Source organism: Thamnophis elegans, chromosome 15 (genome assembly GCF_009769535.1).
Source record: "Thamnophis elegans isolate rThaEle1 chromosome 15, rThaEle1.pri, whole genome shotgun sequence".
In the NCBI taxonomy this organism is placed as follows: domain Eukaryota; kingdom Metazoa; phylum Chordata; class Lepidosauria; order Squamata; family Colubridae; genus Thamnophis; species Thamnophis elegans.
Window position 1 is genome coordinate 13,259,910 of NC_045555.1, and position 15,316 is coordinate 13,275,225.

Sequence of the window (15,316 nt, forward strand, 5' to 3'; positions counted from 1 at the left end):
GATGGTGACCAGAACTGGATGCAATATGTAAAATGGTGGTTCTAGGGGTGGATTAGTTCCATCTTGTATGCAGAGCAAAGGCTTAGCGCAGCTATCAATGAACAATTGTTAATGTACTTGAAATAAAAGTATTTTTTTAAGTTGCTGAAGCTAGAAAAGGCTCACTTCTATCTAATTACCGTGTTTCCCCGAAAATAAACAGGGCCTTATTTTCTTTTGACCCCCGAAATAAGTGCTTGGCCTTATTTTGGGGGAGGTCTTATTATTTTTGAGGTGCAGGAGACGGCGAGTGAGGTCACCTCATGGCTGCTGCTGTGTAGAAATATTTTTGGGGAGGGCTTATTTTCACTGAAACAGAGTACATCTTGAGGCGATCAAAGGAGTACGACTGAAACAAGAAGTTCCCTTTGCTTCTAACTGGCAACAGTGACTGAGGACCTTAATTTTCAACTATTTCTTGCATGTAGCCTGGGTACAAAGAGATGACTCTGTCTAGGATCATGTTCTCAAACGAGTTTCACTGCAGGTGTCCCAAGAGAAATTTCTAGTTGTCTTCACTTTTGTGAGGTAAAAGTCTCAGAGGTCCAGCAGCTGGGCACTTAATGTAATATCCTTCCTCCGTCACAGTCAGCTCCCTCTTTAATGGCATTTTGTAGACTTCTTAAAAACAGAATTATTTGGAAGAGTTTTTGCAATGTGATTGTTCCCATCTATTTATGTATTTCACTTATTGCTTTTATTTTTAATTTTACTATACCTGTTAGGCATTTAAATATATGCGTACTTGAAGTTTAATTTTATTTTACTACTAGTCGATAACCCGGCGTTGCCCGGGTAGTTATTTAGGGGGAGAATGTCCGGACCAAACATAATTTCTATTGTTGGATTTTTCCCCTTACCAGAGGGAGTCCCCTTGTGGAGTACTGTGAAGCAGTTACCATGGCAACTCCATTGCGCTATACAGTAGAAGCCATTTTATGGTAGAAGCCATTTAAAGACACAACAGGCTGTATTTTAACAGAATACACTGTTATGCTGGAACACACACACACACACACACACCACACACACACACACATATATATATAATATTATGGAAGATTTCAAGTCATGCATTGAAAAATATTGTAAGCTGCTAACAGGCATTTGATTACAGAGGACAACATTTATTTATTAAGTAAATGATGCAGTCTTCAACACATACACAAACACAGACCTAACTATCTGGGGAATTCTGGGAGCTGTAGTCAACACATCTTAAATTCACCAAGTTTGAAAAACACTGATCTAGACCTTAGATATATGAGATGGAAATGTTATGAAGAATGAAGTGGAAATTTTTATTACAGTGTCATGTATACTCACAGGGTTAACTTGAAGCATCTGGTGACAGCGCTCCAAGCTTCCACACTTCAGAGCTGTAGCAAAATCCTGGCACGATATTGATGGATCGTCCGTACATTCTTTCTGTAACGTCACAGGAGTTCCAGCAGCTGTCCACAAGGAGAAGAGACAATAGATGTTAGGTGTTCAACAGAAAATAGCTTTATCCAGGGTGGGATTAAATTTTTTAGCAACCTGTTCTCTGCCCGATTGCTGGGTGGGCATGGCCTAGTTGGCTTCCTCCACCATGCTGTTGGAGGGGCGTTTCCTTGAGCCTCCAGGGGGGTGAAAACAGCTTCCCCTGGGCTCCGGAGGCCAGAAACAGGCCTTTTTCCAGACTTCTGATACTTCCAGTGGGCTTGATTTTTTTGCCCTTCCCAGGCTCTGGAGACTTTCCTTGAGCCTCCGGAGAGGCAAAAACATCCTCCCTCGGGCTCCGGAGCCAGAAATGGGCCCACTTCTGCTAGGCTCGTTTTTCACTCTCCCAGAGCCTTTGCATGGGCCCTGCACTTACCTGGCATCCAAAAGAAGGCCACGTGGAGACTCCTGGGAGGGGAGTGGTGAGGTGGGAGGGGTCAGCCAGTCCTTGTAGCTACCAGTTTGGCGAACCAGCTTTAAAATTAACATCTGAACCTGCCTGAACCAGTCTGAACCGGCAGAATCCCACCCCTGGCTTTATCTCACAGTGAAACCAAGTGCTACTTTCCATCCTGGATTTGAGCCCTACCTAGATATAGATTTGATCCAGGACGAAAGTTTTGAACCATAGACATGGCCTCAAACCTAATTCAGCCATGTAGGAACCAGCTGGAGAAAGAAATCACATCTAATGCCCGCTTGATAAAACGGGAATAATAACTTACCCCATAATGCAGTGTGAAGAGAACACAATAAAGAAAGAAAAGCCCAGAGGTTCTATGTAACATACAATAAATGATGATCTATAGATAAACACAGACTATAAAGGCCAGCCAGTCATTTAAAGATCATGGTGGGAAGAGGGAGGTATACCATAAACTTTTTAAAATCATGAATACCGATGAAACCAATGTACAGTGGTTTTTATTATTGTAAGCTGCCTAGATTAGCCCTCAGTCGGGGGCAAATAAATAGATGGCAAATAAATCTAACAAATAAATAAATGTACTGTAAATACTGGCAGAATCCTAGCCACCAATGGACAAATATCCACTAAGGGTCAACATCAGGGATGGGCTGCTGGGGATTTAGATGGGTTTGGGCAATGCTCTAGCTAGGATTCTGCCCAGTTTGGGCAAACTGATTCTGGGCAAACCCCCACATGCCACCCTAACTGGCCATGCCCACCCCGCCCACCCTTCCTGCCCCTCTCCTCCCAGATGTCTCCACGTGGCCTGGTCATCATGCCAGGTAAGTGCAGGGCCCGCACCAAGACTCAGGGAGTGGGGGGGATAAGGGCCTACCAGAAGTTCTGGAAGTCCAGAAACAGGCCTGTTTCCAGCCTCTGGAGCCTGGGGGAAACAGTTTTCGCCCTCCCGGAGGCTCGAAGAAAGCCTCCAAAGCCTGGGGAGGATGAAAACGCCCCCCTCCTGCCGTGATGCAGGAGGCCAACCAGGCCACGCCCACTATGGCCACACTCACCCAGCAACAGGGTAGCGAACACATTGATGCAATTTTTGAAGCCCACTCCTGGTCAACATTAACTGGCTTTAGGGTGTACATGTCAAGGGGTCATACATATTTTGGGGGGCTATAAACTGTAACAGATTTAAAATTCTTAAATCCCCTTTGAGGTATTATTTTTTTTTAAATGTATGTGTGTGTCTGTGTATCTGTTTGTGTTTTATATATTGCTATTTCAAAATCAGATTATCCAGTTGTAAATGCATAGCCTGAGCAAGACATTTAGCATATTTTAACTGAAATTGTCTTTTAGCCAAAATTCTTTGTATGTAGTTTTTTTAAATGATCCCAACATTGTCAATTTGGGTTTGATATTATTTATATTTGAATACTAATTCCCTTGTGCTGATTAATGACTGCAGTAAAGTTATTATGGGCAGCTACAAAGGGAAGAAATAAGGAGCATCTTATGACATCCATAAAACCTACTTGTAAATCCCTTAAATGTCAGTCAATATCATTTGTGAGTCAAACCACACTTTCTGTATTATGGTCGATGCATAGTCAGCCAGATTTTTGGACTGGATGTGGCATTTTTCTCCACCTACTGAGCCTTCCCAAGAACCTGAGATAGGTAGATGCTGTTTAATAATATTAAATGAATCATCACAGGATGTAAACTCTTTAATTTTGGTCAACCTTAAGTAGCAAACATACCTAATACTCCCTCAACAACAACAATAACAACTTTTGAGATTAGTTGGGATGAGAGGGAATAACTGGCCCAAAATCACCCAGCCTGCTTTCATGGCTAAAGAGGGACTAGAACTCACAATCTCCTGGTTTTCTGGCCAGCACTTAAACCACTACATCAAACTGGCTCTTTTGCTCTTTTAATTCAGGTGCAAAAAAAAAAGTTGCATCACTACAAGTGGCACTTCATGAACAGAATGGCTTTATCCATGTATACATCTTCTTTGCATTATTACTGCAGAAATGGAAATACAGATATTTCAACGGATCTGCAAGACAATCCTTTTGCAGCTGCTTTTACAGATTAAATTGCAATCGATGGGGCCAATCAATGAGTGAAATTAATGGACACAACTAAGAAACAGATGTATGATATAATTCTTAACACAAAATGACTTCCAATCATGAGATGAATTTCAGCTCCCGGATTTGAATTGTAAAATTTCAGATCACCACTAGGTGGCAGCAAATTGTTAGTTTTCTCTATCACTCTTCTGCCATCTAGTGCTCATCTACATACTTCTAGCTCGAAAGCCCATAATGAAGATTCTCTTGGTTTCCCCTAATATCCTCATTGCAGCCATTCTCCCAAATCTTCAATAAATGGCCCAGACCTTCAGAATAGATATGGAAGCAAAAAACTGTAAAAGTTATTATTAGTGATTGATTCATTGATTCATTGCTGTCAGGAGTGGTATTCACTTACTTTCCTTACCAGTTTGCAAATGTGAGCATGTTCGTGCGCGGTTCACTTGTACGCGCCCCGTCCATGCATGCGCTCAGCCTTCCGCGTATGTGCTTTGGCTTGAAAACAGCATAGGATGGCGTAGAGCCGGGGCAGGCCCACCTGCAATTTCCACTACTGTATCCATGGGCAAACCAGACCGAACTGGCTGAATACCACCTCTGATTGCTGTCATCATCATTCATTGTCATAGTTGGATACAACTCTGTGGTGTTTAAGTAGGTTCTTGGAACATATTACAAAATTTTCCTATGAAGGAGATTCTCTCTAGATTCAAAGTTTCACAATTTCTACTAATAATGATAAGAGTATAACCACAAGAAGTGGAAAGACCAAAAGAGATAGTCAGCAGGTGTGTATTATATTGGAATTACATATACCAATGTGTGGTTTTCTACAGTGTGGGAATCAGCTGAATCATCATTTTTATTTCCAAAATTCTGCAGGTTTTATATGCTACTCAGTGGTGGGTTTCAAAACATTTTAGAACCTCTTCTGTAGGTGTGGCCTGCTTTGTGGGAATGGCTTTTCTGCCATATGACCGGTAGGAGTGGCTTGCTGGCCATGTGACTGGGTGGGAGTGGCTTGCCGGCCATGTGACTGGGTGGGCGTAGCCAACTTGTAAAATGTGGTGAAACTCACTTAACAATGGTCTTGTTTAGCAACCAAAATGTTGGCTCAGAAACTCTGGCATTTGAAGCACGCAAGTCTTAAAGCTGTCAAATTACAAGACCCTTGCACCCCTAACCTTTAGGAAAAAACCCCAGGGGTGTTCAAACTTGACAGCTTTAAGACTTGTGGACTTCATCTCCCAGAATTCCTCCTCTTGCTCTTCATCTTGATGATGTTCGGATGGGCGGGGGAGGGAGCTGGAACCGGTTCTAAACAGCATGGTAGATTTGTGGAACCTCTTCTATAGAAGAGGTTAGAACTGGCAGGAACCCACCCCTGATGCTACTCAAGTTAGACATTTCTATAATAATGTATAATGTGATCGCTATCTTTTCAGCTCAAACACTGTGAGACGCTGATGCAAATACTGTATTTAGAACCTGCAAAAACTAAGATGTGAGGGTTTTTTTTGTTACTAATATAAGACACAATAAGAACAGCTGCAACAGCTGTTACTAGTATCTTGACAACTCACCCTTTCCTGGTAAATGAATTTTCTACTCTGGTGTACTGTCTCCCAAATAGTATCCTTACTGAAGTTTGTTCCTGTACCCATCTACGGAAGGGAAGGGGAGGCGAGGGGAGAGAAGGAAAGGAAAGGAGGAAAGGGGAGGGAAATGAGGCAGGGAAGGAGAGGAAAGGGGAAAGAATGAGGGAGAGAGGTAGGGGTAGGCTTCAAAAATTGCAGCAATGGGTTAGCTGCCCTGCTGATAAGTGGGAGTGGCCATAGTTGGCATGGCCTAGTCGGATTCCTACACCATGGTGGGGTGGGGGAGTTTTTCGCCCTCCCAAGGTTCTGGAGGCTTTTCTTGAGCCTCCGAGAGGGCGAAAACTGCTTCCCCCAGGCTCCGGAGCCTCCCTGGAAGCCAGAAAAAGGCTTGTTTCCAGACTTCCAGAACCTCCGGTAGGCTCGTTTCCCCCTCCCTGATCCTCCACGCGGCATGATGTACAGACCGCATGGAGACTTCTGGGAGGTCTGGGGAGGGGTTGGAGGGGAGAGGTGGGATGGGCATGGCCAGCCAGTGGTGGCATTTGAGGGTTCACCAAACTGGGCAGAATCCTAGCTAAAGGACCAACCAAACCCGTGCAAACCCCCAGCAGCCCACCCCTGGAGAGGAGGGGGAGGGGAAAGGGGGAAGGGAGAAGGAAAATTTCTAATGCTGATTGCCAGCTTCCCACAAAAAAACTCAATGGAGAAGCCAACTGGAAGGAAATACTCTGAAGCCATGACTCAATGGGTCATGGGTGGCCTAATAAATATTAAAAGAAGATGTTCCACTAAACAAACTAAATTTGATGATAAGAAACCTGCTGTGCAGCTTATAAAGATATACTACAACTGTACATCAACTTTTGGAAAATGCTGACACCAGAAGAGCACAAACAAGATTTTCAGGCTCTAATTATATTTCAGTCTCTATGGATTGATACATACTGTACATTATGGCAAAACTTTTGCACAGTATGTCTCCTTTCCTCTGCTGGCAGTTCTCCAAATTAGAATTTTGGCATTGTCATCCGTATTACAAGAGGGTGGTGGAAGAAGTTTTAAGAAAATACATTAAAACAAATTAAACGATGGTTCGTTATATTTAGCAAGTGCAGAATACTGGTTTTGATGGGGAAGGGAGTACAGATAGGATGAATCCATATCTTACTAGAATAATTGATTTGGGCCTACATGTCTCATTTTATTATCAAGGTAGGGCAGATGCAGAATTCTTTTTGTGATTTTGAAAGAACAGAAATGTCCCGGTTGGGACAATGTTCATTCATATCAAACACAGTGAAATTAAAACCATTTCAAAGAAGTATATTATGGAGCAGGATTGTTTTGAGAGCAGTTAGTGGCCTTGTTGTGGTCCGTCGGCGACCTGCGGAGCTGGCAGCAGATTCAGACAGAGAGTAGGTTAGGGAAGAACATGGGTCAGTCCTGGAGTCTGGGGAAGGCTCGGACGAGGGCTCTGTGTCGGAGGCAGAGAGGGGGCCATCTGGGAGTTATGTGCTGCTTCCAGAGCCTCCAGATTCGGACATCAGTGAGGCAGAGAAACAGGCTCCCCTTGTTCCCAGTGCGCACATGCACCGAGCTGCCAGAAGGCAAGAACAGTTAAGACAGAAGGGACAATTCGGGAGTAAGGCTTGGAGGTGATTGGCCCTTCCCATAGGACATAAAGGAGGAGCAAAGGCACATGAGACTTTGCATAAAGCAACTTGGTTCATGCTGATCAGTATATCTCCTAAAGCTCCATTTTGACTCTTTGCTCCATGTAGCTTTGCCAAGCTAATTGCCAATTAAGTCTCTGGCAGCCTTTCAAGGAAGATAAAGGTGGGTGCTTATCAGCCTTATACCGAAAGACTTTGGCAGCCTACTGTAGGACTCTTTACAACTATTTGGGACTCATTACGGACTGTGAATGAACATAATTCACAGCCTTTGAAATAAAAAGGGTTTTGGGACTAAGCATATGCTTTTTACTGTATCAGGAAACCTAGGTCAGAACAGGCCTTTTCAAGATGCACTTGTGTAAGTTGCGCCTTTTATGCCAGGCTAAAACAGGTTTAACAACAAACATTTGTTACTTCAGATCCTTATGTACGCCCAGGACAAATACTAACTTAATTAAATAAATTTCAGCAATACCTTCCGTTTCGTGAATAGAGAACCCTCTTGTACATTAAGCACTAGTTTAACATTGAAAGGGCATGGTTAAGAGTACTTGAAAAAATGTTGAACTTCTCTGAGCACATATCAACTCTTTGGGAACTTACACATAAAATATGAAACTTTAAATCATTCTATGAGGACACACACACATACACTTATTACAGGTTAAAACAGGTTGAAAATATGCCCAAGGATGACAAAGCATTGGTTTACAACCAATTAATTAATATGTTTTCAAGGCTTACAAAATAAATTGTTTAATTGTGTTTGTCCGAAGCCTATTCTGAAATATATTTGATGTTTGACAGAAGAATAGATCTTCTCTAAGTGCTAACATATTTGTCCAACATCTCCATATCATGTTTTTTCCCAAAATAAGACAGGGTCTTATTTTCTTTTGACCCCAAAATAAGCACTTGGCCTTATTTTCAGGGAGGTCTTATTATTTTTGAGGTGCAGGAGACAATGCTGCTGTGTAGCAATATTTTCAGGGAAGGCTTATTTTGGGGGGGGGGAGGGCTTATTTTAGTGCATGTGTTAAAAAGCCTGATTGGGATTATTATCCGGGAGGTCTTATTTTCAGGGGAACATGGTATAACACATTTTCTTGAGATTTGCATCTGTAAAATCATGCTCTCAGTGCCTGAAATATCCAATAATATTTCTGATACTTTTCAGAGATTGCTCTGTATAAGCACTCTATATAAACATTGAACAAGAAATTAACCCATCACTCATTTTATTGCCTCTCCTATTATCCTTGTAACTCCTTGTATTAACCTATTATCCTTTTACATTTTCTCTCTATCTTAAATCTGGGGTGGTTAGAGTAAGAAATACAAATTATTTTCTACCTCATTATCCATTTGTTTCTTCATCTCAAAATTTTTTTGTCACTGATGAAATGCTTTTTCCTTGAAGATTTCCCTACATAATTCACTACCCTACTTATCTGTACTTATGTGTAGGTGGTGTGTTCTCTGTCATAACACCCCAAATCTCTTTTCTCTCTCTAAGTCTCAACAGTCTGAATGATTGAGACATAAGATGCTTTACACCACAATCAAATTGCTTCTCTTATCTGTTTCCAGGGTGGTGTGGTTATGATCAGATTATAGTGCCCTGCTTATAAAATTAATATAGTCAGCCACAAGCTATTTAAAATAGCTACGTTCAAACAATTGAAGTTTGCTATATAACTCTGTGTGTGTCTGTGTGTGTCTGTGTGTGTATACATACATACATACATACATACCAGTGACATGCGGTGAGGATTATGGTTGGTGAGGCAAGAGCGCGGCAGCGGTGAGAAGCAACATCCCCGCCACTGTGTCCGACAGGCTCTTGTGTTTATGTCCGCCATAAATGCGAGACTCCTGTCGGACACAGCGGCGGGGATGGAGGAAGCAGGGGACGAGGTGGCGGGTAGTGGCTGTGACGGCACCCGGTGGAGAGACGTGCACCGACCTGGAGCGGGAGTTTGGGCAGGTGAGGTCAGTGCGGCGGGCGGTGGCCGTGACGGCGCCCGGTGGAGAGACGTGCACCGAGCTGGGCTTTGTCAGCTTCCCCTTGCCAGAGGACGCACAGCGGGCCCTGAGCAAGATCCACATCTTCGGCAGCTGCCGGGTCAGCCTGGCGCTGGCACGGCCCAAGAAGAGGAGGAGGACAGCAGGAAAGGTGGCGGTGGTGAAGAGCCGCCTGGGAAGCGCCGGAGCTCCCCAAGGCCAGGGGCCCTCAAGAAGGCCCAGTTGATTGTCTGCAACCTCAGCTTCAAGTGCACGGAAGAGGAGCTGAAGAGCGCCTTCGCTGCCTTCAGGACAGTCCTGGAAGCCTCCCTGCCCAGGAAGCCCGATGGGAAGCTCCGGGGCTTTGCCTTCGTGCAGTTCAGGAATGTCCTGGAGGAGGAAAACCCTGAAGCAGATGAACATGAAGGAGCTCCGCCGCCTCGCCCCCCTGCCTCCTCTGACCCTGCCGCTGTGTCCGACAGGCATCTTGTGTTTATGGCAGACATAAATGTGAGATGCCTGTCGGACACAGCGGTGGGGACAGAGGAGGCAGGCGGCGAGGCGGCAGCCGGCAAAGAAAGGGGAGAGGAGGAGGAGAAAGGGAGAGGGGAGCAGGACGGGGTTCCCGGTGGGAGGGAGAGGGCTGCCCCTCTCTTCTCAAACAAGGCTGCCCTCCCTACCTCTGCCCCTTCCCTCTCTTCTCAAGAGAGATTTCAACTCTCCTCTTATCCGCCCGCCATGATGAAAATGTAAAAAATGTAAAAATAAAAGGCAAGACCTGCTGCTGCCAGAGCAGGAGGCGAGAGAACCACGTGCCTCCTTTGCATAAGGAATTTTTCGCCTTTTAACTCTTGCTCAGAGTTAATCAAGGGTTAAAAGGCGAAAATTCCTTAAGCAAAGGAGGCACGTGGTTATCTCGCCTCCCCCTGCAGTTAGCACTAAGCAGAGTCATCCACTGTGACTCTGGCAGCAACTACCTTAACCTTTTTCCTTTTAATTTTTCTTTTCTTTTCATCATGACACTGGTGAGGCCCTGCCTCCCCTGACTGCACGTCCCTGATACATACACACACACACATTGACCGTGGTGGAATTAAAAAACAATTTACTACCAGTTCTGTGGGCATGGAGTGGCTAGATTTGGCTTGGTGGGTGTGGCAGGGGAAGGATATTGCGAAATCCCCATTCCCTCCCCACTCCTGGGGGAAGGATACTGCCAAATCCCCATTCCCTCCCCACACCTGGGGAAGGATACTGCAAAATCCCCATTCCCTCCCCACTCCTGGGGGAAGGATACTGCCAAATCCCCATTCCCTCCCCACTCCTGGGGGAAGGATACTGCCAAATCCCCATTCCCTCCCCACTCCTGGGGGAAGGATACTGCAAAATCTGCATTCCCTCCCCACTCCTGGGGGAAGGATACTGCCAAATCCCCATTCCCTCCCCAATCCTGGGGAAGGATACTGCCAAATCCCCATTCCCTCCCCAATCCTGGGGAAGGATACTGCCAAATCTGCATTCCCCCCCACTCCTGGGGGAAAGATACTGCCAATCCCCATTCCCTTCACACCCCACTAACCTGTTTTCCAGCTCTCTTCTCCAGAAACCGGTCAGAACTGGGCTGAATACCACCTCTGTAATATACATACATACACTTACACATACACACACACATACTGCATAGATAAAGAATGTAGAGGCCAGTCATTTTCTGGTTTTCTTTTTCTCTTTTTTTCCTTGCTTTTTGCTTTCTTGCCCCCCCCCCCCCCCTCAGGAAGCAGGCAGCATCTGTTTGTGCTTGATCTGTTCAATAAAAATGCTCAGAAAACCATATATGGATTGTTTTGTATGCACACATACACACACATTATGATATGATGTATGATTATAGCACACAAACACATACACATAGTGCAGTACTAAGATTATTATTGCTGAAATAAGGCAAAATGGAACAGAAATCTTTTCTGATCCCCAAGTCTACTTCCCTGAGATGTCGAAAATTTTGCTTCCAAAGCTTACTTGGGGGTGTGAAGAGTGATTTCCAGAAATATTGCATTAGAAAGGAAAAGGAGCAAACTTTGGACATATACAGCAATTCCTTCTGAATCAGTCCACCCTCTTGGTGTTTCAGTTAAGCATAGGAGGTAAAAGGATTCCTTTCAATCTAGAAGGAAGTGAACATTAAACAGTTTACCAATTAAGAATTGTGCAAGTGTTGAAGTAATTATTAGGGTTTGCCTTCGTCCACTTAAGCGTCCCGGATAATTCATACAATGAAAAAGGAATAATTTTAATGCATTTGTTCTATGCAGGAATGTGATGCATTCTGTATTTGATGACTTAATCATTCTCCTAAGGAGGAATCCATTTTGAATGTAGTAGAAACACAGGCTATATTTTAGCTTTTTGAGAACAAATTCCTAGGATGCATTAATTTTAAAATAAATTGGCTTGAACTGTGTTTATGTTGAAGCCTATTTTGAAATATATATTTGATGTTTGACAGAAGAGTAGATCTTCTCTAAGTGCTAACATATTTGTCCAACTCTCCGTACAATGTTTTCCCCCAAAAATAAGACAGGGTCTTATTTTCTTTGACCCCGAAATAAGCACTTGGCCTTATTTTTAGGGAGGTCTTATTATTTTTGAGGTGCAGGGATGACGAGCGTCATCACTTCATGGCTGCTGCTGCGTTGCAGTATTTTCAGGGAGGGTTTTATTTGGGGGGAGGGGTTTATTTTAGTGCTTGTGCTCAAAAGCCCGAATCCATTTTGATGTAGTAGAATCACAGGCTATCTTTTTAGCATTTTGACAAATTAATTCCTAGATGCATTAATTTTAGGATCTTTGCACCAGGGATAAAATATATGCAAATAGGGTCAATCTGCCAAACCAGAAACCTGATCAAAAAAAATTGGGGGGAAGGGTTAAAAAGACTCCCCCCAAACAAGTGAATTTGTTTCATCCTGATGAAGGATCAAATAAAAACTCAGATTCTCTCAAAAGAATCCAGTTGGAAATGTGGAAGAGGAAGCAGCTGAAACTGGAGAATACCATTTCCCCAGGAATTATGTGGATTCCATTCATCTTTCTCCAGCAGTTCATTATTAGTTGAGAGCACTGAATGAAATTCATCAGGTTCTGACAGTTCTGGAGAACCAGTAGCAGAAATTTTGAGTAGTTCAGAGAACCGGCAAAACCACTGGCCCCAGAAGTGGGGAGGGAATGGGGATTTTCCCCGTATCCTTCCGCAAGCCACACCCACCAAGTCACACCCATAGAACCGATAGTAAAAAAAATGAATTTCACCACAGATTGGAGAAAGCTCACATCCTACCACTTGGGCCACTGTATTCCTGAGATTACCTTTTCCTCCATTTGTGTCATTGCATGAACACACCATCTTGGAAGAAAGAAGAAAAGGATCTCTAAAATCAGAATGCAGGGCTCAAAAGACTAATGAGGGTATGCTGATTTTTAAGAACAAGCCTTTTATGTCATCTATTGCCTGCTACAAAACCTAAGCATAATAGGTTCAACAAAGTTTAGCACCATGGTTCACCATTGGTGACCTGGTTTTCCTCACCTCATCTTTAATGAATAAAGGTGAACAAACAGCTCAATCGGGGGCGTCATATGTCTTCTTCTGCTCCACAGAGAAATGACGCTTGGATATCCATAATTTTCTAGTTTAGAACATAATTTACTTGGTCCACACCCTCCTTTCATCTCCCTGTTTACAAAAAAAAAAACAAGCAAGTTGCATATTTGAAGCATATTTAGGCCTATTAATTTCGATTCCATAATAATCATCAGAACGGAGATGATCAACAGAATACAGCGCGTACAATATTGTACTGAGGGAAAGGATTTTCTTCTTTTGCCCTTGCCAAGCTGCACATTTGAAGCATAGATTATAATATGTAAATCGTGTCGGAAGAAATATCCTTCTGGGTTCAGTTCCAAGTGGGGGAAAGACACTGGATTCATGGAAGTTGCTTGGAAAGAAAGTTTATTGATGATGGACAGGACCACTGGTTTGAGGTCCTGGGGAAAAGGGCAGAGATTGGAGAGTGCCCTGGGTTTTATGCCCTCTCTGGCTTTTGAATTTGAGCTTGTATTCTGATTGGTTGTTGACTCCCATGAGGCCATGCAGGGGCAACTCTGTAGGCTGTCGTGAGTCCCAGGCTTGGTTGAGCCTTGCTGGGTGATGATGTATGAAAGGGTTTTGGGCAATTCCTATTATGGCTCTGCCTGAAGGAGGTAGACCTTTGTTATGTAGAATAGACTGGTTCAGGGCTTAATGGCCCATTGACAAAGGTAAGGGGGCTGAGTTTCTGCCTCCCTTTTAGGGGAAATATTCCGCTCTTTTAATATTTCCTAAAATATCTCATTTCCTAGGAGATGGTGGGTGCTAACTTCCTACAGTAGGTAATAAATATGAATAATAACAGGACAAAGATCTCAAATAATTCAAAATCATTTTTACTGGAGAAGTTCCATGCTGTTTTGAGTTGATGTAGAATGGCTAGCCAATAAATCTGCTTTATTCTTTAAAAATACTCATCTGAAATTTTTCCAGTGGCTAATTGAATGACTGGATTTTCTTTTATTGGAATAACTATGCTATTTAATAGGATTTTATCTAGGACATACTCCCCACTGGAACGGGTTCAGGCACATAACAAATTAGCTAGTAAAAACACAAACATGATCAGTCAAAAAGGTCAAGAGATGTCCAATTAATTATAGGTGCCCCAAGATGCATGGCCAATACAACCCTAAGGCTAAAAACATTGAGTCTCAAGCTTAGTGCAGAATACGGTTAAACGTGATTAGAATCTTACTAAATCCCAGTGGTTTACGATCACTGTTATTACTAGACAAATATAAAGATACTTGGCAATTAACTGGCAAGAAAAAAAAGATTAATATCTGTAGAAGCTCAATTGGATTCTAGATGACATGGAGTCACGAGGATGCTGTGAACAGAGTCAAATCAAGGGTAGCTGACATGGGATTGCAGAACGATTTATCTGCTCTTTAGAAATTTTGAAGTTTGAAGCTAAGCTTGTAAACGTCTATCTGAGTGAAAGACTGAGTCAAAACTGGGGACACAGATGAGAGGCATGACCACAGAAGATTGACAGACTCAGTCTAATGAGCAGCAAGGCAGAGTTAAATCCATTCCTTGGATTCTCTTCATCACACTGGGAGAAGTGGGCTTTCTCTATGACAGGGGTCCTCAAACCCAGGCTGTGGCCCAATACTGGGCCGTAGCCTATTTGGAACTGGCCGTGCGAGCGATGCGTCAACATGCACACGTGCAGTTGAACTCAGACAGAAGCGGCCGGTTCCTCTCTCTCCCTCCCCAGCCGGGCCACTAGGCTGCAAAAGTGGGGAATGCTACTCGAAGGCATACAACAATTCCTTTCCTTCTGCAGTAGCAGAGGGCGAATACCACAAAATGTCTATGGAGATGCTCAGTCATCCAGGTCATGGTTGTCCCAAGGGTGCTTTCCAAAAGGAGAAGAAAGAAAAAAAGAAAGAAAGAGGGAAGGAAGGAAAGAAGGAAAGAAGGAAAGAAAGGGAGGGAGGAAAGGCAGACAGAAAGAAAGAAAGGAGAGAGGGAAGGAAGGAAGGAAGGGACAGGGGGAAGGAAGGGAGGAAGAAGGAAGGGAGGGAAGGGATGGAGAGGGAAGGAAAAAGAAGGAAGAAAGAAAGAGGGAAGGAAGGAAGGGAAGGAAAAGGGAGGAAAGGAAGAAGGGGGAGGGAGGAGGGAAGGAAAGAAAGAAAGAAGGGAGGGTGGGGAGGGAGGGAGGGAGGAAGGATGGAAAGGGAGGGAGAAAGAATGGAAAGGGAGGGAGGAAGGAGGGAGGGAAGAGGAAGGAAGGATGGAAAGGGAAGGAGAAAAGAAAGAAGAAAGAAAGAAAGAAGAAAGAAAGAAAGAAAGAAAGAAGAAAAAAGAAGAAAGAAAGAAAAAAAGTC

At 43.6% G+C, this 15,316-nt stretch overlaps 1 protein-coding gene across 1 annotated transcript in view; it reads right to left on the reverse strand.

Annotated features, from left to right (window-relative positions):
• The window catches only part of LOC116518710 (prosaposin-like), an 85,090-nt gene that overhangs the window by 55,298 nt on the left and 14,476 nt on the right, over positions 1-15,316 (reverse strand). The window contains exons 2-3 of the mRNA XM_032232226.1: positions 1,366-1,493; positions 1,002-1,007 (exon numbers count right to left, since the gene is read on the reverse strand). Of these exons, the coding sequence (XP_032088117.1) occupies positions 1,002-1,007; positions 1,366-1,493 (134 nt within the window). The remainder of the gene's footprint in view (positions 1-1,001; positions 1,008-1,365; positions 1,494-15,316) is intronic.